General features: G+C 34.7%; 3 protein-coding genes across 5 annotated transcripts in view; 1 reads left to right on the forward strand and 2 right to left on the reverse strand.

The window, feature by feature from the left end:
* LOC126843213 (uncharacterized) overlaps nt 1-9,152 on the forward strand; it is a 32,942-nt gene extending 23,790 nt beyond the window's left edge. Inside the window, exons 6-8 of the mRNA XM_050580589.1 lie at nt 8,189-8,357; nt 8,779-8,905; nt 8,977-9,152. Coding sequence (XP_050436546.1) covers nt 8,189-8,357; nt 8,779-8,905; nt 8,977-9,100 — 420 coding nt within the window. The 3' untranslated portion in view covers nt 9,101-9,152. The remainder of the gene's footprint in view (nt 1-8,188; nt 8,358-8,778; nt 8,906-8,976) is intronic.
* Nucleotides 9,153-10,599: 1,447 nt separating this feature from the next.
* On the reverse strand, nt 10,600-13,806 carry LOC126843290 (protein singed wings 2). Of its 2 annotated transcripts, none has more exons than XM_050580708.1 (10): nt 13,707-13,806; nt 13,467-13,640; nt 12,898-13,060; nt 12,502-12,661; nt 12,023-12,174; nt 11,637-11,825; nt 11,255-11,413; nt 11,068-11,178; nt 10,893-10,982; nt 10,600-10,813 (listed from the first exon to the last, which is right to left on the reverse strand). In XM_050580708.1, exons 1-10 carry the CDS (start codon nt 13,733-13,735, stop codon nt 10,631-10,633), a joined length of 1,410 nt encoding a protein of 469 aa, XP_050436665.1. In that variant the 5' UTR covers nt 13,736-13,806; the 3' UTR covers nt 10,600-10,630. The 2 variants fall into 2 exon arrangements, with proteins under 2 accessions (XP_050436665.1, XP_050436666.1); XM_050580709.1 differs by having other exon boundaries at nt 10,715-10,813; nt 11,068-11,183.
* Nucleotides 13,807-13,906: 100 nt separating this feature from the next.
* On the reverse strand, nt 13,907-24,123 carry LOC126842914 (cytoplasmic phosphatidylinositol transfer protein 1). 2 transcript variants are annotated; one of them, XM_050580138.1, is made up of 8 exons: nt 23,767-24,123; nt 16,640-16,788; nt 16,483-16,571; nt 16,311-16,318; nt 16,008-16,079; nt 15,738-15,836; nt 15,370-15,525; nt 13,907-15,299 (listed from the first exon to the last, which is right to left on the reverse strand). In XM_050580138.1, exons 1-8 carry the CDS (start codon nt 23,815-23,817, stop codon nt 15,024-15,026), a joined length of 900 nt encoding a protein of 299 aa, XP_050436095.1. In that variant the 5' UTR covers nt 23,818-24,123; the 3' UTR covers nt 13,907-15,023. The 2 variants fall into 2 exon arrangements, with proteins under 2 accessions (XP_050436095.1, XP_050436094.1); XM_050580137.1 differs by lacking the exons at nt 13,907-15,299; nt 15,370-15,525; nt 15,738-15,836; ... (2 more) ...; nt 16,483-16,571; nt 16,640-16,788 and adding an exon at nt 17,416-20,905 and having other exon boundaries at nt 23,767-24,097.
* Between the last annotated feature and the right edge of the window lie 797 nt (nt 24,124-24,920).

A 24,920-nucleotide genomic window follows, 5' to 3' on the forward strand; every position in this document is an offset into this window, starting at 1 on the left:
AGAGTCGATTTGGTTGTAAATTTTTTCAAGGGATTCTCCCACGCTTTTAATGTCGTTCAACATCGAATTAGGATTTGTTTGCTTCGAACGGTTGTAGTACCGGTTTAGCGTACTGCAGTTTTGCCTTGTATGCATTATCGAAAGTCGTTGATAATAATTTTTGTAATAGTCTAAGATCTGTACCCGCTCGCCCCAAATTTTTTCAACGTCAATCGATTTGAAGTATGTCACAAACATATAAACGAGCCATATCGGACCCATAGCGTTTAACATACCGAAATGGTACAAAACGCTCAACGTTTCCATGCATTTTTCTTTCATAAAAATCATTTGGCGTTGATTCATTTTTTATTAGCTGAACAAACTCTTCCTTACCATTTTTCGTATAATGGCCCCTAGAAAATCCATAATATTAAACATATTGAACGTGTAACAACACAACAGTTGATTGTATAGTTTTTGTATCGCGTCTTTTGCTCTTTCCGGGTATGCAGTGGCTTCCTCTTTTGATAATTTTGGTTTTTCAACGACATCGTATCCTGTATCGATTTCTATCAACTTCTTATAATGATCAAATGAAATAACATTTGCAAACTTTTGACCATCACACGCAGACTTGAACCATACATTTTGTAACATAAGTGTTGCAATCGTCAAGACCAGCCATGCTCGTCGGGAAAACATGCCTTTAAGCGTTATAGTATATTAACGTTCGAGCTGAACACGACGATTGTGTTTGTCTAAACTAAGATATAATGCATTGTTTAATACATTTTTTTTTTTTTGTAGAGAATATAATATTTGGTGTTACGTGTTGTTTTTCAGTTGGTTTAGTTCAGGTTTATACAAAATTGTTGTAAGCGATAAAAAAAAATATGTGTTTAGAGCATACACTGTTAGCATAAATGTAATACGTTTATCAATTGTATAATGATAATTTGAATTTTTAACATTTGATCGATGCGGAGCTTAGAAGATATTGTTTTTTTATGTTTCTTCTTCTTTATCTTCGCCTTACACTCTCAACTACACAAGGTCGGCCACCTTAATCCTACACCTGCATAGAGGCCGGGTTTCCCATCTACACATCACCATAGTGTCTTAATCTATACCGTCCACCTACATCATCATCTAAGCAAACGATTCGGAAATACTCGATGACTAAAGTATTTCTTTTTTTTTTTTTAGTGACTCTAGCTTTTGCCATTTCGACATTTTCCCATATACTATACTCGGAGAAACCTGACAATCTGTTCTCTCCTTCCGTCAATCTTAGAAACGAAATGCTCACACAACAAGTCTATATATTATATTCTATATGTATACTATTATCGGTCTATCGTCCCGGAGTACGTGTCCTAAACCTCGTTCTTGACGTGGAAACTTCCTAATGGTCCGAAAAGGATAATAAAGGTTAAACCATAATATATTATTATATATAAATTTCGTAACGTATCCAAAATCGTAGATTATAATAATAGACATATATGTTGTTACTGTTGAAGAAGTCGTGCTGCGTAAGATAGTATCCGAGTTAACAAGTATGCCTGTAAACTATTACTCGTTCAAAACGATATTGGTTGATAGACTTGATACACTATATTATTATATTATAAGCAGAGAACTAGAGTCAAGATAGATATATCCTCGAGTATACTTGTCAATATTATCAACGAAAAACGATTCGTTTTCCGAATTGGACACTTTATTCTATTCAATTAAATTCATTTTAATTAGCACACCGCTGGTTATTACCTAAAAGTCATATGAATGCAATAATTTCACTAAACAACAAGCTCCGGTTAACTTGTATATTTTTATATTTTAAAATCAATTTAACATTTAACACTATTCGTTATGCACCTGTGCTAATCATAAACACTGAAAAAATCATCTGAAAAATTAATAAACGACCGAATAACATCAAATCTTACACTACCGAATACTTTCGTCATAATGCTATACAACAGAAAAATACTTACTACACTCTCATGCAATCTCTTATCTATCATTTCGCTTATAATATAAGATTCATAATCAATTTTATAGTAACTGCTTATATTCTTTAATATCTTCAGTCGATCTTCATTGTATTTTGAGGAGACGCGGTCGGGGGAAGGTACTTGGTCCAGTTCAAATCCGTATTCCCGTGAACAAATATCTTCCATATATACGAATAGCAGTTCTTTATTTCCCACGTTTGCTTGCACATCGGTGAATGAACTTGCTGGCTTATCAATCAGCGTCGTAAGACATGTCAATCTTGAATCGTCTTTTAATTTAAATAACTCAATAATTAATTTAACATATTTATCTATCAACTTTTTTGAATCGCTTATCTGCTCGTTGCCAATTTGAGGCAAATACATATTAATAACCGTTATGTATTTCCAATAGCAGTTCAACATTATAAATGTTATTAAATTTGTGAACAACTTTTGTGCACTTGACACGTTTGCGATAACATCCATAGCCGAATCAAATCGTGCACTCTTTAATTGAAGTCTTGTTATTCGAGTTTGCATTTCTTCCCTTCCGTTCATCTCTGCGAATTCGCTAATCAAAAGCAACACTAAATGTGTTTCTTTCCAAATAACACCCAACTTCAGGTAATCAATAGAAAAATAATGCTCATAGTTATTGTTTTTAATTTTCAAAAGAGAGTCGATTTGGTTGTAAATTTTTTCAAGGGATTCTCCCACGCTTTTAATGTCGTTCAACATCGAATTAGGATTTGTTTGCTTCGAACGGTTGTAATACCGGTTTAGCGTACTGCAGTTTTGCCTTGTATGCATTATTGAAAGTCGTTGATAATAATTTTTGTAATAGTCTAAGATCTGTACCCGCTCGCCCCAAATTTTTTCAACGTCAATCGATTTGAAGTATGTCACAAACATATAAACGAGCCATATCGGACCCATAGCGTTTAACATACCGAAATGGTACAAAACGCTCAACGTTTCCATGCATTTTTCTTTCATAAAAATCATTTGGCGTTGATTATTTTTTATTAGCTGAACAAACTCTTCCTTACCATTTTTCGTATAATGGCCCCCTAGAAAATCCATAATATTAAACATATTGAACGTGTAACAACACAACAGTTGATTGTATAGTTTTTGTATCGCGTCTTTTGCTCTTTCCGGGTATGCAGTGGCTTCCTCTTTTGATAATTTTGGTTTTTCAACGACATCGTATCCTGTATCGATTTCTATCAACTTCTTATAATGATCAAATGAAATAACATTTGCAAACTTTTGACCATCACACGCAGACTTGAACCATACATTTTGTAACATAAGTGTTGCAATCGTCAAGACCAGCCATGCTCGTCGGGAAAACATGCCTTTAAGCGTTATAGTATATTAACGTTCGAGCTGAACACGACGATTGTGTTTGTCTAAACTAAGATATAATGCATTGTTTAATACATTTTTTTTTTTTTGTAGAGAATATAATATTTGGTGTTACGTGTTGTTTTTCAGTTGGTTTAGTTCAGGTTTATACAAAATTGTTGTAAGCGATAAAAAAAAATATGTGTTTAGAGCATACACTGTTAGCATAAATGTAATACGTTTATCAATTGTATAATGATAATTTGAATTTTTAACATTTGATCGATGCGGAGCTTAGAAGATATTGTTTTTTTATGTTTCTTCTTCTTTATCTTCGCCTTACACTCTCAACTACACAAGGTCGGCCACCTTAATCCTACACCTGCATAGAGGCCGGGTTTCCCATCTACACATCACCATAGTGTCTTAATCTATACCGTCCACCTACATCATCATCTAAGCAAACGATTCGGAAATACTCGATGACTAAAGTATTTCTTTTTTTTTTTTTAGTGACTCTAGCTTTTGCCATTTCGACATTTTCCCATATACTATACTCGGAGAAACCTGACAATCTGTTCTCTCCTTCCGTCAATCTTAGAAACGAAATGCTCACACAACAAGTCTATATATTATATTCTATATGTATACTATTATCGGTCTATCGTCCCGGAGTACGTGTCCTAAACCTCGTTCTTGACGTGGAAACTTCCTAATGGTCCGAAAAGGATAATAAAGGTTAAACCATAATATATTATTATATATAAATTTCGTAACGTATCCAAAATCGTAGATTATAATAATAGACATATATGTTGTTACTGTTGAAGAAGTCGTGCTGCGTAAGATAGTATCCGAGTTAACAAGTATGCCTGTAAACTATTACTCGTTCAAAACGATATTGGTTGATAGACTTGATACACTATATTATTATATTATAAGCAGAGAACTAGAGTCAAGATAGATATATCCTCGAGTATACTTGTCAATATTATCAACGAAAAACGATTCGTTTTCCGAATTGGACACTTTATTCTATTCAATTAAATTCATTTTAATTAGCACACCGCTGGTTATTACCTAAAAGTCATATGAATGCAATAATTTCACTAAACAACAAGCTCCGGTTAACTTGTATATTTTTATATTTTAAAATCAATTTAACATTTAACACTATTCGTTATGCACCTGTGCTAATCATAAACACTGAAAAAATCATCTGAAAAATTAATAAACGACCGAATAACATCAAATCTTACACTACCGAATACTTTCGTCATAATGCTATACAACAGAAAAATACTTACTACACTCTCATGCAATCTCTTATCTATCATTTCGCTTATAATATAAGATTCATAATCAATTTTATAGTAACTGCTTATATTCTTTAATATCTTCAGTCGATCTTCATTGTATTTTGAGGAGACGCGGTCGGGGGAAGGTACTTGGTCCAGTTCAAATCCGTATTCCCGTGAACAAATATCTTCCATATATACGAATAGCAGTTCTTTATTTCCCACGTTTGCTTGCACATCGGTGAATGAACTTGCTGGCTTATCAATCAGCGTCGTAAGACATGTCAATCTTGAATCGTCTTTTAATTTAAATAACTCAATAATTAATTTAACATATTTATCTATCAACTTTTTTGAATCGCTTATCTGCTCGTTGCCAATTTGAGGCAAATACATATTAATAACCGTTATGTATTTCCAATAGCAGTTCAACATTATAAATGTTATTAAATTTGTGAACAACTTTTGTGCACTTGACACGTTTGCGATAACATCCATAGCCGAATCAAATCGTGCACTCTTTAATTGAAGTCTTGTTATTCGAGTTTGCATTTCTTCCCTTCCGTTCATCTCTGCGAATTCGCTAATCAAAAGCAACACTAAATGTGTTTCTTTCCAAATAACACCCAACTTCAGGTAATCAATAGAAAAATAATGCTCATAGTTATTGTTTTTAATTTTCAAAAGAGAGTCGATTTGGTTGTAAATTTTTTCAAGGGATTCTCCCACGCTTTTAATGTCGTTCAACATCGAATTAGGATTTGTTTGCTTCGAACGGTTGTAATACCGGTTTAGCGTACTGCAGTTTTGCCTTGTATGCATTATTGAAAGTCGTTGATAATAATTTTTGTAATAGTCTAAGATCTGTACCCGCTCGCCCCAAATTTTTTCAACGTCAATCGATTTGAAGTATGTCACAAACATATAAACGAGCCATATCGGACCCATAGCGTTTAACATACCGAAATGGTACAAAACGCTCAACGTTTCCATGCATTTTTCTTTCATAAAAATCATTTGGCGTTGATTATTTTTTATTAGCTGAACAAACTCTTCCTTACCATTTTTCGTATAATGGCCCCCTAGAAAATCCATAATATTAAACATATTGAACGTGTAACAACACAACAGTTGATTGTATAGTTTTTGTATCGCGTCTTTTGCTCTTTCCGGGTATGCAGTGGCTTCCTCTTTTGATAATTTTGGTTTTTCAACGACATCGTATCCTGTATCGATTTCTATCAACTTCTTATAATGATCAAATGAAATAACATTTGCAAACTTTTGACCATCACACGCAGACTTGAACCATACATTTTGTAACATAAGTGTTGCAATCGTCAAGACCAGCCATGCTCGTCGGGAAAACATGCCTTTAAGCGTTATAGTATATTAACGTTCGAGCTGAACACGACGATTGTGTTTGTCTAAACTAAGATATAATGCATTGTTTAATACATTTTTTTTTTTTTGTAGAGAATATAATATTTGGTGTTACGTGTTGTTTTTCAGTTGGTTTAGTTCAGGTTTATACAAAATTGTTGTAAGCGATAAAAAAAAATATGTGTTTAGAGCATACACTGTTAGCATAAATGTAATACGTTTATCAATTGTATAATGATAATTTGAATTTTTAACATTTGATCGATGCGGAGCTTAGAAGATATTGTTTTTTTATGTTTCTTCTTCTTTATCTTCGCCTTACACTCTCAACTACACAAGGTCGGCCACCTTAATCCTACACCTGCATAGAGGCCGGGTTTCCCATCTACACATCACCATAGTGTCTTAATCTATCAATCATCGTCCATAATTACTTATCTCTTCTCACACCTTCACTCTACTCTACGTTCTAAATCTATCACGGTTCACCTACATCATCTTCGGTCTACCTCTAACTCTAAAGCCTTGAAATGTGTCAATATTTTTATTTCTTCTCCATTGTCGAATGTCCAACGTTAATTGCCATAAATCATTGCTGTGCTCGCTATAGCTTCCCTGTAGTTATTTTCTTCCTGTTTACATATTTGGTCATTTAACTTATTTTACTTTAGTTACAAACTTCATGAGTTTATAGTTAAATAAACAGTTTATTTCTTTAGAAATAGACAATAGAGTGCTTATAAAATATTTTAGTTTTGTATTCCCCTTCGTGTTTATGCTTTAAGTATACCAGCCACATTAATCCGAACGATGCGAATTCCTGATACGGGTCCATATTGTTTATTAATTAATTTCTTGTCAAGTACTGTCAATAATTGTGGGGCTTAAACTTTCCCTCGATATTTCTGTGTTATATCAACCCTCGAGCAAACTTCCCTTAGTTATGTTATAGTACATTTATGATTATACTACGATTGGTTTGGCGCTTCCAATGGTGTGTCGACGTCCGAGCTTAATCCGAGAATCTGGCACGATTTCAGCTTTTTTTTAATTGGCGCACAACAAAAGCCCGTTGTAGTCACCAACAAACATCTTTGTCGTCGACTTCCGGATTCGCTTAGGCCACGTGCTAGGACAATATTGAAAACAGGTATAAAATTAGTGCGAGGAATCGCCTAGTTGTGCTAGTACCACCGTCCTTCTCTGAAAGTCCTGAATAGAATAAAAAAGTAAAATTTTGGCTTTTATAGTTTTTGTTTTTTTTTTTTTGGTTGATTTTCTTTTTCTTTCTATTGTTGTATAACGGTACTCGTGCGTACGATAAATTACTATTTTTATTGAACAAACTCCAAGATATTACAATGAGCCGAGAGTTAATATCATATATTATACGTGCCCTTGTGTACAGGGAACAATAAATATAAATCCGAGTGAACACAAGGCACTCGTGTGGCTAGGAAATTGACGGCTAATCGATAATCATATTTTAAATGCTTTGTATTTTTCTGTGTTGTGTGCTGTAATTTTTTTTCGTACTCTGTTTTATAAATTATTATAGACTTACGGCTAACCGTGAAGACCCTATTGTTATTTTTACAAAAAAAAACTTTTCCACATACCAAATCAAAAACACAAACCAAAGTATAATGTTTGCCAAAAATATATTATATTATTGCGGAGATGTTTATAGTTTGCAAGTTGAGCTAAACGACTAAAAAATGAGTTACAAAATAAATTTAACAAAAATGTGTATGGTGTTCAATGTAAACGAATGTCTTGGAGAGACATGTCCTCTCAGCTGTTGTGTGAACGAAACGCGCGAAAGAGAATCGCTGCATATAAAAAAAAAATGTTTGTCAAGGACCTTTAGGCCTATGTAAAGAAATTCAAGTCTGAAAAAAGGCGCAAATTGAATGATCGTTCGGTGTGTTTGTTCGGCCACTTCGAGTATTGGAAAGGAAGTTGACGGTTAAGATAACTAAAGCCGTACGGAGAATAAATTCTAAGCCAAAATTCGATTGAAAAAAAAAGCTCAAATATATTTAGGCAGGCGCAGGTCAAATGAATTTTTACGTTTTCGTACAGCATTTCTACTTAATACCATTCACGACTTACGCCACTTTTGCTCTAGACGGCTCATATAGCTATAGCTGTGATAATATTTGATTTCAGAACGAAAGAGACGGCAACAAGGAGTGTAGCATTCTAGGATCGCCGGTCGACATACTTAACAGTAGGATCATCGAACCAGAAGTCAAACCGACATACCGAATCATCGGGACGGACGTGACCAGCTACAAAACCGTGTACAACTATTCTTGTACACTGTACGGCTTATACGGTTGGAATTTTTTTTTTTTTAATGTCGAAGCTTATTTACAACAAAAAAATAAAAATTAAAAAATGTCTTTTCATAAAACACATTGTTGAAAATTCAAAATTCTCAATTTATTAAACATTCGAAATTTTATTCGCCATAGATTTTTTTTAACATCTTGAAAATGAATAGCCTCTATAGTTTTTTTTTTTTAATTTAATTATTAAGTTATAGACTTTGAATACTTAATGAAAGCTCTGAAACCCCATCAGAGTTATCACGATGCTTCGGTGCGAACCTATGAATAGTACTATTAGAAGACGTTAATTTTATTACATAAATCTTCTTCTCCGTTTACTTATCATCCACGTGGCTCTATTTATAATTACATCCATTCGCTCATTTTTTTGATATAAAATAACGAAACATTTTTTTTTTCACTTAGCCGAAGGAAAAGGCTCGAAGAAAGAAAAAGCCAAAGAAGATGCGGCGACCGAAATGATAAGACTCATACTCAACGAACAAACCGATAAAACACTGTCCAATCAGTTGAAACCTTTCAACGAACAAGAGTGAGTATCGACAGTTTTGTGAGGTCTTGACGAGTATGTAAATTGTGATGGTTTACACGGAATTTGTTTAGGGTAATCGAATTGCAAACCATTATCAAAGGCAAACAGAACTATTCGGAGTTTTTGGAAGAATCGTCCAAAGAAGAAATTCCATTGGAAAACGAAGTGAAAATAAAAGACATAAGACTAAAATAGCCCACGTCGTGATCAACGACCGCCGAAGCAAACGCTTACTTATTAAATTCGATTCATAACGTTATAACTTTTACTTACTATACACTCAAGCACAGACCACGTCTAAAGCTCTCTTGCACATTGTCCTACATTTGACGCTACTCCCTCCTCAAAATATATCTTAATTGCTCTACACGCCAATCTAAACGTCCTCATTTCAGTTACTTCCATATAATATCTCTTTTACTCAACGCCCAGCACTTTTTTACCATATTATTTCAATATATATTAATTGAATCTTGTCGTGCATGCAGAAATTTCAACATAGTATGCAAATCATCTCTGACCAATGGAAGACTAATGTTTCTTTTTTGTCGGATAAAAATAATAATATAAAACTATTCGACAGTTTTCTTTGTAGCACGCGAGCGGTAATGTGTATTTTTTTTAAATTTCTCAACACGTCTACAGACCGAAAGTGTTGTCGGTGTTTTCCTGTAATATATTTTTATTGCCGACTCGAAGTTTGACTAGCCTTCGGTCTGGTATGTTCAGGTTTTTTGTAACCTAGAGTTATACAACAAACAAACTGAATAGTAATGGGCGCCTACGCGTTTTTACTTACAAAAGTTATGTACAACATTTCTTTCTCACACTCTTACACTGCCACTAGCACGACATATTTGTATTTTGTTTTTTTATTACTTATACTTACTTCTTAAATGGGCTATGTAGCTCGATGGATTCAACGCATACCACGATAAAAATACTACAATATTATAAATAAATGTTTGTGAAAATGCGTTGTCAATTAATCAGCTCGAAATTTGGTTTCATAGAGAAACTCGTGTATGGTTTAGTGTATGTATTTTGTTTTACTATTTTTGTCTGACGCGCGGAACAAATGATTTGAAGGTTTTTTTTTTAAGACATCGCTTTTATTTAGTATAAGCACACGAGTAAAAACGATAAAAAAATGTAATCAAATGTATTGATTGCAGTACCTTTTTTGATTACTGCACCCGAACGACAGGACAAGATTTTGCTGATGATTGTACGTCGGCCGACCGAAAAGTCATGTAAATAAAGTTTTCAATTAAAAAACATCATCGCGCCCACTCGGTAGGCTTTTTTTTCACCGGGTGTAATAGAAATATGTATGTATACAGAGCGTATAAATAAATTAATTCTGCAAACATTCGCGTTTCCATCGGGATTCGTATCTCGTCCGAATTACAAAAAAAAAGTTAATTAAACCTTTTATACCCTTTTATATGATATAATATTATACGAGCGAGCGTAATACTTCCCACGCAACAGGGTAGGTACACAAAACTAACGTTGCAAACGTTATTCGACCTGCACAGTTATCTTGTCAAGTGGAATACGACATCGTAGGATATTCAAATAAAAAATTTTTTTTTTTAATTGTCCAACAATTATCGTACACCAGACACGACACTATTTTAATTATAAACACATCAGGATTAAACCGCGTACGAATAGCATGTATAAAATATATTATATGTCCCCATCAGAGCCATCGTCGCTTCACGGTAGGTTAGTAACGATCCACGGTAGCCGTCCGCATTTTTTATACAATATGTAATCGTAAAAAAACTTCAATATTATTATCACAATCAAACCGGCCATGGTCACGTTGAGCACGTCCAAAAAGCCCACCATGTCCGACGAAGATTTCCTACACAGCATATTGCGCGGCAAGTCGTGAATCTACACACAAACAAAGTGTCTTGAAAATTTCCTAAAATTGTTCAAGCCGATCGGCATAAATTAATGCTGGTAAACTTACCGGCGTCAGGTAGTACTCGTCGTCTTCTTGATACGAGCATTTGATGTCGGACAAGTCCTTGATGTACGCGTGGTATTTAATGAGCAAATCCTGTTTTTTAATTTCAAACACACGTTAAAAGTGGGTTCGGTAAAAAATGAATAGTGTCTCAAACAACACTCCAAAAGGAAGGTACCTGAAAGGAAGCAGCGAACAAGCAATCGCATCGCCAAGGGTTGTCTCCCAAGTAGAGTTGTGCGATGTTGCGATTTCGCTGGAATGCGTTATCCAGCGCGTAGGTCGGAATCTGCTCTAGAACAAACGCAAGTGTATAATATTACAAAAGATGTGAATGCTTAACGTTCCTTCTGAGCATTGCAGACCTTTGTTAAATTGTTGCCCTTCAGACTCAAGACTCTACATTGCGCCAACCAGTGGGATCCTTCCAGTATACTTATCGAGCTGATCTTGTTGTAGTCCAAGTGAATGTCCAATAGTTTGGTGTAATGCCGGTTGGTCAGCAACTCTTCCAACGTTGTTATCTAGAGTTTCGTTGAATTTATTTATCACAACATTTAAAAATCTTTATGTCGATTAATGATTGCCCAAAATCGATTAGCTACATATTATACAAATGCGAGTCGAGAGGATTTCAAACACATTAGATAGGTAGCTACCTCATGACCCACACAATGTAAACAAAATAATTTTTAGATCGTTCCCATGTCAAGCAGCCACATTGAATCGGCTAAAACTTGTTTTTACCTGATTTCCTTGCATTAACAGTGTGGTCGTATTGTGCGGAAGCCTTTTGGGTAACGTTTTCAAACCTCTATAGCTGCAATCCACTGTTATCAAAGGAAGCAAGTGATATGGCGCCGCCATACTGCGGACCACATTGTCTAGAGTACAGACACAATTTTCTGGCTGTGTCAGACATTCCTTTTCTAAGTCCTAATAATGAAAAATTAAGATTGGTTTTTCGTTCAAACTATCAAAATACTGTTATAAAATATGTGTATTGCTGTAATATTATGTAGACCTTAAACGGCCTAATAGTTAGAAATCTTATTAGGACATAATATTATAAAGAACAACTAAATTAAAAATGTATTAAAAAATTAAAACTATGAATTGATTATAACACAGACGTTTAACAGGCGTAAAATAGGAATCACGGGCTTTCCTATGTACTTGTATCCGCCGCAAGTCATGTTGTCTGCGTCCATTAGTCTGAAAGTCAACGGGTCTTTCGGGATTTGCAGCAACCATAACATGTCGGGCTTGCAGAACCAAGAATGTCCTGAAGAAAAAATAAACACAATATGGGTTCGTCAACAGCAATGGCCAAATGCAAATACTAAACGCTCGTGTTACAATATCAACGTTTTAAAAAATAACAAAATATAATATATCGTAGGTCTAAGAATTTGGAGTAGAACTAACAGGATCTAAACCGGAACTCCTGTTATATTTTTGTCTTACCTCCTCCAAAAAAAAATGTATCAAATGAGGATCCAACCCAATATTTGCCAGCACCGGCTGTATGTCGGTTATTATAGATTCTATATATATAAGTTTTTATGTCTATTGATTGTCTAGTTTAAAAATTCAAGTAGGTACAACTCACCGGCAAGCCAAATTTGTTTTAGTTTAGTCAAATATGCAACGGCCGTCAGAGGAATGTAATTGAGTTTATTGTAACTCAAATCCAGCACTTCCAACGAGGTCAAGTGTGTGAACGCAGTTGATTCGATTCGTTCTATGTTCAAATGAGACAAATTTAACGTCTACAAAAAACAAATCAATCACCGATATTGTTCAGATGAAATTAACTAGTACCTCTTAGCTCCTCAAAACTAATCAGTACAAAACCACAAAGCATTCGGTATCACTAAAAGTTTAACTCGGTAAAGTTTTTACTAAGTTAAATAAGGATGTTAGTCAAACGATCACGAAAGATCAATGTAACGAAATCGACTAGACTGCTCCCAATTGTAAGAGTTGCATATATTTTAAGTACCACCTTTAAGTTTTGCATGGTCTCCGGGAAGACACCGACGATGGTTTTTATCTGACTGTTGATCATGGTGAACTTTGCCAACTTGGTGTACAGACGCAAAGACCTCGACGGTTCGAAGTGATCCAACGGCCAATGGCAGAGCATCAGGGTCTGTGCTAAAAAATAACTGAACAACCAAAAAACAATGAAGTTAGTAAACAACAGCTGGGTTTTAAAAAAAGCCGGACCTAGTTAGGATTTTTTGGGCATAAGAAAATCCATACTTATGGTCAAATATCAAACACTTGCCGAGTTTGAGCGAAAATAAAGCCGAATTGTTTAGGTTAGTGTATTTTTTGCTAATCTCACCCCAACGCGTCTCACAGCAGTGACCGCCAGTGATTATATAAAGTCCTATCCTGTAACTATTCTCTAAACTTATTCAGATCTAAATCATTATTTTCACAATACAGGTTAGGTATAATATAGGAGGGGCATTTTTATTAATTTTGGCCCCGAACACGCGGCTGGTCTTAACCCGGGTTGCTATGTCTCACCCTCTAGATCCGGCACTGCCTCACGCATGATCTTACTCTTCCTCGTAGAAATCACCGTGAAATCCACCGCTACAGCCAAACCGCAATCCGTCCGGCTTGTTGATGCCGATGCACCTGTTTTGAGGGGTCGGAAGTGTGCAGAACTCGCTCAGTTTTATGCACTCCGCTGGTTCGTGGTCGATCAGTAGCGCCATCACACAACACCACGACCTGTGAACAGTGTTATTGAATATGACCGTGAACAAACCGGTGTTAACAGTACAGAGGACCACCCACTTGAAAATAATCCCTTGGAACCCGTCCATTTTCTGAGTTTTGCCGCGGAGACACTGAGCGCTAATAATTCAGGAGACACACCCGTAGGCCTCGGCCTCACACATGACAGAGATAAGGATGACACTTTTACGACAGAAGTGGAGTATAAAAAAAACGCAATGTGTTTTTTTGTTTAAACAAAGGAACGAGTAGTTTATTCATTTTTTTTTTATTATTATTATTGTTTGCGAGAAGAAAAAAAACGCCTAGATTATAAGTACAATAACAATAACACCTATTATACACGGTAGGTACCTAATGCAAGCAATGCATAAATATGTCTTAAAATTAAATTTTACAAAAGAGATACATGATTTTTTTCACAATATATAATAGTACTATTGAATGCTGCCGATTGTTACGCTAAACGAGAAAAAGTTAATGTTTGACCATATCCGTTTTATTATATTGCTTATTATATAAAAAAAAAAACAATATATTATGATTATAAATATTATTTTATAATAATATTGTATTAATTAACAACTATACATTAAGGGGGAAAAACTCTTAGAAGACTTTATTGAATACAAAATAAAAATTATCAACAACAAATAAAATGCACTAAAACAGTTACGTTTACAATATTGTTCTACAAATTGCTAGTAATCAATTTGAGTTGAAGTTTTTACACTTTGTTTCGATAAGTTACATTAATGTTTTGGTAAATATATTTGACAGTTTAATAGTGACACAACAACTCCTTTCGTAACGACAAATAATAGTACACATTATGTCAATTTTGTTCATTGTATTACATGGTTTTATTAATCAAACACACAAAAAAAAATAATAAACAATATTTGGAAATTTTTGTTCAATAGATAAAATATGGCTTTATTATTGTTTTATAGCGATGACGTACACATTATAAGTAGCAATGTTGAAAGTATTTAAACATTGATCGTCAAAGTTTTTTAAAATGACTCCAAATAGTAAAAAAAAAAAGGTTAAATGTGGTACAATATAGAAAAAGTTTTATTTTATTCAGATAATGTTTTATAAAGACAAAAGTATGACGGGACTCGAAAACAAAAGCAAAAGTAATACGGTGCTGCTAATGTTTGGATAGATATTGACGATATAATTAAATAGTTAAAGAGCTACAAAACTAACGCCGAATAAAGTAGCATAAAATACGGAAATACTTCTGGTGTGTAATTGGTAAAATAGAAAAGCGATACAATATAATTGATATTTTTTAAGCTTCCAAAATGTGAAAAAAAACCGCAAAATGTGAAGTTTATCGATATATTTTATTATTGTCGTTATATCGCTTCAAGACCAAGAAAACCAAGATGAATTATTTTGGCTAGATGGTGACGATGACGAGGGAGAAGAAAATAGATTAGTGAAAGCCGATGCGGATTTGGGCGTTTGCGGTTTGTCTTTATCGGTTTGACCTTCGTCGGCAGAGCAAGCGTTGACTTTGGTGTTGGTCTTTCTTTGCATTTCACATTCGTACGTACGTACGTCCGCGATGGTCATCGAAATCCAATCGTCAATCCACGCAAACGCTTGGCGATGTCCTAATAGCAATACTTCCCGGATAGTCTAAAAACAAATTATAAATACAGTAACTATCATCAATCCATAAAATAACCACCAGCCATGCTTTACATACTTTCTGTATATATTCCTCGGCTTTCGACTGAATGCCCCACACTTCGAAAGACGCTTCGACCACTTTATAAGAGCACATTATCGGCGTCGTGGTGCTCTTCCAGTTTTCCGTCAGTGGACCTCTCATGGTCTTTTTCGATTGGAAAAATTTCAAATCCTATTCGTCGAAAAAAAAACAATATAATATTACATTATACCATATTTATAACATTAAATTAAATTAAAATAATTTTAATTTCACGTTATAAGTACTTTTATTTATAAACCTTATCGTACAATTATTTTTTTTTGTACGTCTATAATTGATGTAATTTTTTTTAAACGAGCTTAGGTAATGGTTGTAACTCTTCAAGAAAAATGAGCATTTACCTCGTCTTCCTTGTAGTGTTTTGGGCTGACTTCATCGTAGGCAATATCCACAAAATCCACGGTTCTCTCGACAAGCTTTTCGCCAGTCAAGCCGAGACACTAAAACACATATTAGGTAGGTACACTAAATTAGTTAAATAAAATTAATTAAAATTTTTTTCAATAAACAATATAAAAGCTAACTTCCACACAATGTACGATTTGAGTTAAAACAGAAATTGTAGATGGACAAAATATTTAAAATACTTATGATCAAGACGCCATAATTACATTTTCTGTTATTCCTGTATTATCTTCAAATTTTGTATGGATAGAAACGCTCAACTTGGGAATAAACGAACACTAGAAACAAAAAAACATAACATTATTGTAATATAAATTAAAAAAATATAATATATGAAATTAAACAAAAGCAGAAATGTATGTTCTATGGAACCAAACCCGGGCATTTGTTGTTTAAATGACAAATAAAAAAATAATTGTTTTTTTGAAATATATTTTTATTTATCACATCAAAAAATTGTTTATTTTAAATCAACTATTATTAAATGTATCAATTAAATTTGGACTTACCGTGTACTCTATAGTTGACAGAGTCCGCAAAAACATGAAATCAAAACCAAACCAATTAAATTATATAACCAATTACATGATATATCATAAAATATTCATTATAGATTGTTTATAACAAATATTTAGATATAAACAAGTAGTTTATGATTGAGTTAAGTACAAAATGCATTACCTGTAACGGTAAATGGATAATAGTTCCAGGATTTTTCAATAATATAGAACACCCGAGGAATGATGGATTGTATCCAATACGGTAAACGACTGAAAACAATTAAGTTTTTTGCTTGATACAATAGTCTTGATTAAAATATTATATACACTTATTATACTTTGACAGATGTATTCTTTTCTCGGTGAACTGGCCTTTGCCGCGAACGGGATCCTCACAGGGAGCGTTCACTACGGTCTCTACGCCTTCTCCGCTCTCGGTTTGCTCATAGCTGTGTCTGGCTATCATGTACAGCTGGCCAACACGATACTGAAATTAAAAAAAAAAGCTTATCATCGGTTATTATTGCTTATCCACAAAGAGTTAATTCTACCAGAAGCTTACAATAATAATTATACAATAGTAGGCAAGCTAGCCAGCACTTACAGTATTGTTTATTGTCGCTATCTACTCTTTAACAATTTAAATGCATTCGAACCTTATGGACCAAGTACACAGATAGCCTAGCTGGTGATGTCCTACGAACAATGGATTACTTCAAAAAGTTTTTTTTCCACCGATCGACTAATAATACTGTTCTTCGGGTTTACCGATGCAAAATTTCTAACCATATCTATTTAAGAATAGAAATAAACACATTATCTTTTTGCCGTTTTAGATTAAAAAAACAAAATCAGTTTCTCGATTGTGTAGCAACTCATTTCTGACAACAGATTATTCTTCTTTTTTTTTTTAACGAGTTATCTAATTTGGTTTACAGCTATTTGTTTCAAACAGAATTATTTGAAAATATTTTCAATGAGAGCATGAAAACACAAGAAAGCAAAAAAACCTAATTGATAAAATAAAAATCTACAAAAATAAAAAAAAAGTAACCTTCAATAAATAAAACTAAAAATTAAGACTGGAGGATAAATAATATATAACAAGGTAAAATCTTGAAATAAATTTTTATTAACATATAATTGTTATATTTCAATAAATACTTACAAATAAATAAACCGAAAATAAGAAGAAAAAAATATAAGTGCTAATTTATAATATTAGATTTGTTTTAATTAATACATTGGCCTTACATTTCCCTCGATCAAATTGTTGTTGATTTTATATTTATATTTTTGTATACAAAATACAAAAAATATTAAACCCATCCAAAAAATTAAAGGCCATACACAATTTTCGCCACATATGTACATATAACCAAAATACTTATAAATATAAACAATGAATATATTATACCCACAATTAAATCTTTAATGTTGTTCAACACCAGAAATAAAAAATTGGGCTAGTTATGTTTAAAAAAAACATCAATGTATCAAATAAACCAAAAATAATTCATGTAAATAACATTTTTAGCATACTATGTTTTTACTTTTTTTTATTATACAAAATTGTATGTACATAATAAAATTACATCTACCCATATTTTTCTGTGAATAGAAAAAAAAATGTTGAAAAATATAGTATACAATATTGATAGGCTAAAGATAGGCTAAAATGATCTCAGGTTTGCACAGAAAAAAATAAAAAATTAACTAAAAATAAAACTAAATATTGTTAATTTACTGAAGTCATAAGAATAAAAATGTGTGTCTTATTCAGTCAATAACAGCTGTGGCGTCTTCGGCACTGTTTATGTTAGCAATATCTACATCCAAACTTTCTATACCCTCTTCCCTAATCAAATTTTCTAGCTCTTCCTTTGTGTAATCCGACGTTTCTTCGTATTCATTGGAACCCTTTGACGACGATTCAATGATACCAGCTTCCACTGCTAACTGAGTCAGTGCCGATTCCGTGCTAGCTGGCAAGTCTGTAGATACTTTGACAGAGGATGGTACTTTTGAGTTGAGTCCGATGGGCCTAGGAGTACTCGAGGTACTTACAAGATTCGTGTTCTTAAGTTGAACAACATTTCCGCCAGAGTTTGAAGTCAAAATGGCCATATTGTTTTGACCACTGACCATTTGAAGGGTAACTGGTTTACCGCCAATTGTCATGCCGGTCAAATTTGATTTGCCGAGAGTGACCATTTTACGGTTACCAGCCCCCGCCATAGTGATGGTAATCGGTTTGCTACCGGTCGGCGTATTGCCGCCGGATGAAACCATCACCATTTGCACCGGCGAATTAGACACACTAGTGCGGTTGGTTAGGTTGGCTTGAGAAGCCGAGAAGGTTTGTATGCCTCTGAGATTCGACCCAGTAGTTACAATAATAATTTGGGGAGACGCTGACCGATTTGCATTGCCTTTTTGAATAACAATAGTCGGTTTGTTGGCCACCGGCAGTCTTGTACCAACTGTTTTAAGCGGTACAGTCTTCATGGTTGCATTGGTTTTGATAGGACTATTTTGTTGATTTATCGGAGGATTGATAAACTTAAGAACTGAAGGTTGCATGTTCTTGTTTGGTGTAGTAGTTCCAATCATTTTACCTGGGATTCCTTGTATCAGATTACCTTGACTAGTCTTTACCAAGGTAACAAAATTTGATTGTGATCCTCCAGGTTTTTGAAAAATGACTTGTTTTCCAAAAACATTAGATCCCGCTTTAAGAACTGTTCCAGCAGAAGTCGTCAAAGTTGGGCCAGTAATTCGAACTGCCTGTTGTTGTGGAACAGAAGTGGTGTTAACAGGAGACATAACATTTTTAATAGACCTCTGTGTTTGAACAATTTTAAAGGGAGCACCCGCCGTTTTAATTACAGGTTTGGGTAGTTCAGCTTGTTTTGAAACTACAACGGCCGTAGTTTTGATCTTCTGAGTAGCCGAAGCAGCAGCGGCAAGAGTATGCATGGCAGCGTCCGATAATATGTCCATCGAGGGAGAGCTGACAAACGACGTTGGATTCTTTGGTGTAGCAGGACTCACCGCCTTGAAGTTTTGTTGTAATGACGGTGTTATGTTAGTGCTTTGAACAGTTTTTATTTTCATTGTTCCGGACGCTTGAGCAGTGACGGGTGTGAACGGTTGATCTTTGATTAATGTTGAAGTGTTGACTGTACTTTGAGGTAATATTTTAATCATTTGATTTGGTTTAATAGGGCTGCTGATGGGTTCGGAAACGGACACCACTGTACAATCATCATTATCGGTGTTCTTTTTAGCCAACTCGGGTGTCAAGAATGGTAGCAGTGAATAATCGATCATAGACGGTGGTGCAGGAGCTGTAGTGTCTGCTGGTTGGTCGTACTTTTGAATTTGTAAAATATAGGCGTCCGCAGTTGGGACACTATTCCATACAATTTCCAAAGCATTTGTAGAAGCCCTCACTAACTGACTCTTGGCACATTTTTGAGGTTTGTCTACTTCCAAATACCACAGATCTTTACAACAAACCTGATTATTCCAAGCTTTCCTGTATCCGTCTCGGCCCGACCACACGTACATACGGGTTTGTATATTTGCTGCACAATGACCAGCCCTAGCTCTCGGCATGTTGTCTTCGTTCATGTCCATGTTAAGTTCTTCCCATGTCATCGTCTCCAAATTCAAGCAGGCCAACTGATTTGTGCACTTCCATTCTTTTTCGTGTATCGGCAATTTCACTTCTTCAACAAAAGGAACCCATCCGCCAAAAACAAACATACGGTTTTTGATAGTTACAGCAGTATGCAGAGATCGCGGTAGTGGTTTTGGGCCCAACACAATTGGTCTATTCCACGACATGGTGTCTATGTCCAAAGTCCACAAATCTCCTAGTCGACAGCCACTCATACCACCGTATATGATTAGTTTACATTTCCCTCTCGTGTCTGTGTATGCAACTGCTGTGTGGGATTCTCTGGGAGGCGGGAAATCGCCAACCGTCTCTGGTATATCCCAGGCTAAAGCGTCTGGCGAAGATATATCTAACGTATATAGATCGTTTAGATAACGTGGGATGTTATTTTTAGGGTCATTGCTATCGTTAGCTAACCCGCCAAATAAATAAACTTTGTTGCCAATCAATGTAAAACTATGGCCCAGCCTGGGACAAGGCGACATATGGTATAACGGAGGTCTGGGCTGAAGTTTACTCCAATGCCACCGACACGCTTGTAACTCGTACAACTCATTAGAGTACTTTCCGTACTCGACCATACCTCCGAAAATCAATAGTCTAGTGTTGTCAACAACTAAACCGTATGCTGCACATCCGGGGGGAATATCGCCGGAAGTCTGAGGTATAAACCATTGGTTGTTTGCTGCATTGTAAACATGTAGTTCATCGACGATACCTTCATTACCTCCGCCAAACACGATCAAAAGATCTTTAATAGCGACGGCCCTGTGTCCATGACGTGGCCTCGGTTGTGGTCCAATTGGATCAACTATTTTTTTCCATTTCAATACTGGAGTCGAAGACACAGATTCGGTTTTTAGTATCTCCATTTTATCCACACGTTCAGTATTCAACAACATTATGTTCTCTTTATGTTCTGCAATAACAAAAATATCGCAAATATTAAAATCTAGTTAATAATAAATATAGAATAATTTTTGTTACATTAACAACTAGGAAAGTGATAAATAATTGAAATGGAAACTTTGAGGCACTATATTATTGTTTTTCTAAATGGTGATGATGAACTATGGTACTTAAATTGTAAGTGTTCTAAATCAACATTTTGAAAATTTGGTACTCACTTACCTTATTTTGAAGAAAAAAAAATTGTTTGAAATTCAAAAATATAATGCTTGACAAAAACACTTTAATTTATTTTATACTTTAAACATTTTAAAAAGTATTGAGGCCCAAAGTTTCCATACAACTTTTATAAAAAAAAAATATTAACACGGATGATAACAAAATAGAAAGAACAAATTAACACACAAAAATAACGAATAGGTATACAAAAGGTTTTTCATTTTCTCGTAGCTAGTAACTACTAGTTTAATTAATACAATAATCAATCTAGTAACTACAACAGTAAAAATATTTAAATATAATAACGGACTTCTCAGAATTAAATTGTAATTTGAAGGCGAAGAAAACATTAAGTTTGGGGTGAAAAAATTTCTTTTAGCAATAAGGAAAAGTAAATATCGCAAAAAATTGTTTAATATTTAAGGGCTATTCTGATATTATTAACATCTAGGTATTGTAATATTATCGTTTAAACAAAGACAAAAGACTACAATCTAAACTAATTATTCGCGTTACTGTACTGGACAGAATGACATTTTTTTAATTAAGAAATATGGTGCACCATGACGTAACTAACGAGCTAAGAAAAAAAATAGTTTATTAAAAATTATGTATGTTTTCTTAAAGATTTGTCAAAAGTATTTGCTTAATGCTGACAGTTAAAATTATTAATGAAATGAAAACAGTACATTTTATTTACTCTTCAATTTTATACCTAGATGTCTTTTTAATTTATTTAACTATCCAATTATTTTTCTAGCATTGACATCAAGCTATGGTAATATTAACTTAACAATGTTTTTTTTTCTTTTTTTTTCTAGACATAATAACTTTTTAACCACTGGACTGATTTATTTATAAATATAGTCTTTAAATTAGGAATTGTTTATCAAATATACTTAATAAAAACCAAAGGTTAAAAAAGATTAGAAAAACTTTTAAAAGATATAATCTCTTTTAAAATACGGCACATTAAAACATTCTAAAAATAGTCAAATTATTTCTAAATAATATATAATGATTAATTTTTAAATAAAATAGTAGTTTTGTATAGTTCTCATTGTATTTGATAAATAAAACAATTTATCAAAAATATTTTAATGGACCCAAAATTATGGAAAAGTACAAAAAAAAAAGATGGATAATTGTTTTGATAACATTTAGTTCTTAAGGAATTTGTTCAAGATAAGAATAGTTAAATATAAATGAAATAGATATTTGTCATTCAAGTTTTATTTTATTAAATAATAATAAATTTGCTGTACTTGAGAATATAATGTATTATATTGTAAATTATATACAAAAGAAAAAGCTATCAATTATATTTAATACCACAAATAGCAAAGAAGAACATAAAATAATATATTCCTTTAAAATCATTATTAAAGTTTAAAAAAATTGTTGGAGCAGCTTTTATGTTTTAAAAATAAGTATTCTCAATTCACATTTTTTTTAAACTAGCTACATAAAATATTAATAATCAGACCGTGTGAGTAAGTACTAAAGGATGGACTCTCTCTATTTCAATAATATGTAGTCAAATTCAAATTACTATTTACTTAAACCAATAATATTTTTATCTTATAAAGTTTAAATTAAATTTTTTTTAATAATACTAATTTCATTTTTATTTGTTTTTCTTTAGAATTCTGTTTCAGTTTGAGTGTAAAAATGTGTCATAAATTTAAAATAGTTTAAAATTATAAAAATTGAATTAATCAACATATGAGTATCTATGTAACATATGACATTCTTAAATGTGTCTATAATATCTTCTTGTTAGTTAATCCTTTCATTTAAAAATATAGAAACAACAAATAGGTCAGGAAATTATTTTCTGCATATTTTATTTTATAGCTATTGCTAAGCCGTTTATAATTACAAACGAGTTTAATGATAAATTAATAACATAAATTTACTTCATTTTTTTACTTCTCTTTTATATAATATAGGATATATATAGCCCACTATAAGACATAATATTTCATAAGACATTTACCAAACAGATGTAGTGTATTTCTATTATTTACAAGTGACTATTGGCAACAAACTGAAAATTTACAAATTGGGTTTGATATTGAATATTTTCAAGACTTTTAAATGACTAATTTTTGTGCATATCTGGATTTCAGTGGTCAAGTCCAAAACGGACCTTGATCTAAAGTATGCATAATAATATTATTGAACATGTAACGACAACCCTTGACGGTCGGCCAATAGCTTAGGTGGTCTCAATTACCTAAACCGTGCCAAATGAAACCAGTTTTTTTAATACACTCCATACTTAACGTCATTGCTTGGACTGTCCCCTACATCAAGTAGACAATTTAAAAAAATGAATAAACAAGAGCCGTAATGAATCGAACAAAAATTGTTTAACTTGGGATTTGTATACCTAGGTCATAATTGCCCCTTGGCAAGGGGGAATGGATTGGGAACCCCAAGCTGAAGGTACGGACGACAGTCGCACAAGGACCGCGACTAGATAGCGACAGACCGTATAGCATAGCGGAACGATGTCCGATGGAGTGACCATCAAAGGTCCATCCAAGGGAACCCATAATAGAAGGATAGGGCGGCAAGGCGGAAGAGCACAACGTATTATGTACTTTTCTTACAAACGGCAGACCACTAGGACAGTACGGTGCTTACCTCTTCGACAGTCAGTGGCATACAGATGCGGTACTCTTTGATCAGGACCATGACAATGTACGGCCGGCGGGACGGCTGCTGCTTACAAGGTGCGCAGAAATTCGCGCTAAACGGCGGCGGCAACTGTAGCAATGACAGATACGCGGCGGTGGTGGCGGCGGCTAAGGCGGTGGTAGCGGGCGGCGACAACGGCAACAGAAGAAATTAACCAAAACACAGAAATTGCCGCAGCTGAGCAACAAAAAAAAAAAGTAAATAATCTGGATCAGTGGAAACGTAAATACAAAACACGGCACAGGCCGACCATAGTATATTATAAAATTCTCGGTGCAACGAATCGCTTACGCCGCGTACTCCGGTGCAGGTGTGCGCCACACCGAGCGCAGTGACGCCGGCGGTGTCGGGGCCGTTCGGTCCATGGAAGAAACAATCACCCACGCCGTTGACCTCACGTCTCGCGCATCACCGAACCCGCGGTCCGAGCGACGGGCTATGCCCTACGGCCATATGCGGCTGTATGCCGACTTCGCGGCACGGCTTTTCCGGGTTTTCCAACCGTTTTCCCGGGTTCGGACCCGTTCTTACGCGTGGTCCTCCTGGAAGAGAAAACGCCGTTCGGTTGGCAACGCCGGCGTCCGGAGGTTGCGTGCGCAACGTGCACCGAGTCCGTGCTACTTGCACCGAACGCCCGCAGCGGCGCGCACGCCCCGACTTGGTGTTTGTTGTAAGCGGCCCGCGGCCGCCGCAAGGCCGACAACCCGACGGCGACAAAACGATAATCGCTGTAAACACTGCGACCCGTTGCCGCCACAGACGACCGCCGAAACATTCAACGATAATAATATTATGGCGGCTTCGCGCCTTCACCCGCTCCCCCTGCCCGTTGCACGAACGACCGACCGCCGACGACGTGCATTGTGCAAAAAAATGCAACGCGACCGTTAATTTTCAACCGTCGGCCGCCACCGCACTCGACGGCGCGGCGCTCGGCACCGATTGGAAATCTATGCATTTTTTTTTCATCATAGCGTTATTATTTTAGCCCAATGTCATCGGATTGACACTCCGTGTTGGCTACATCACAATATGTCTTACATACATAACACACTATATACACATTATTACTATACAGAATAACACATGACACGTTATTC

This window comes from Adelges cooleyi, unplaced genomic scaffold (genome assembly GCF_023614345.1).
Source record: "Adelges cooleyi isolate 19-005CV unplaced genomic scaffold, UGA_ACOO_1.1 ACOO_flye_CR_arks_rails_tigmint_CR_PRNA_574, whole genome shotgun sequence".
Lineage (NCBI taxonomy): Eukaryota > Metazoa > Arthropoda > Insecta > Hemiptera > Adelgidae > Adelges > Adelges cooleyi.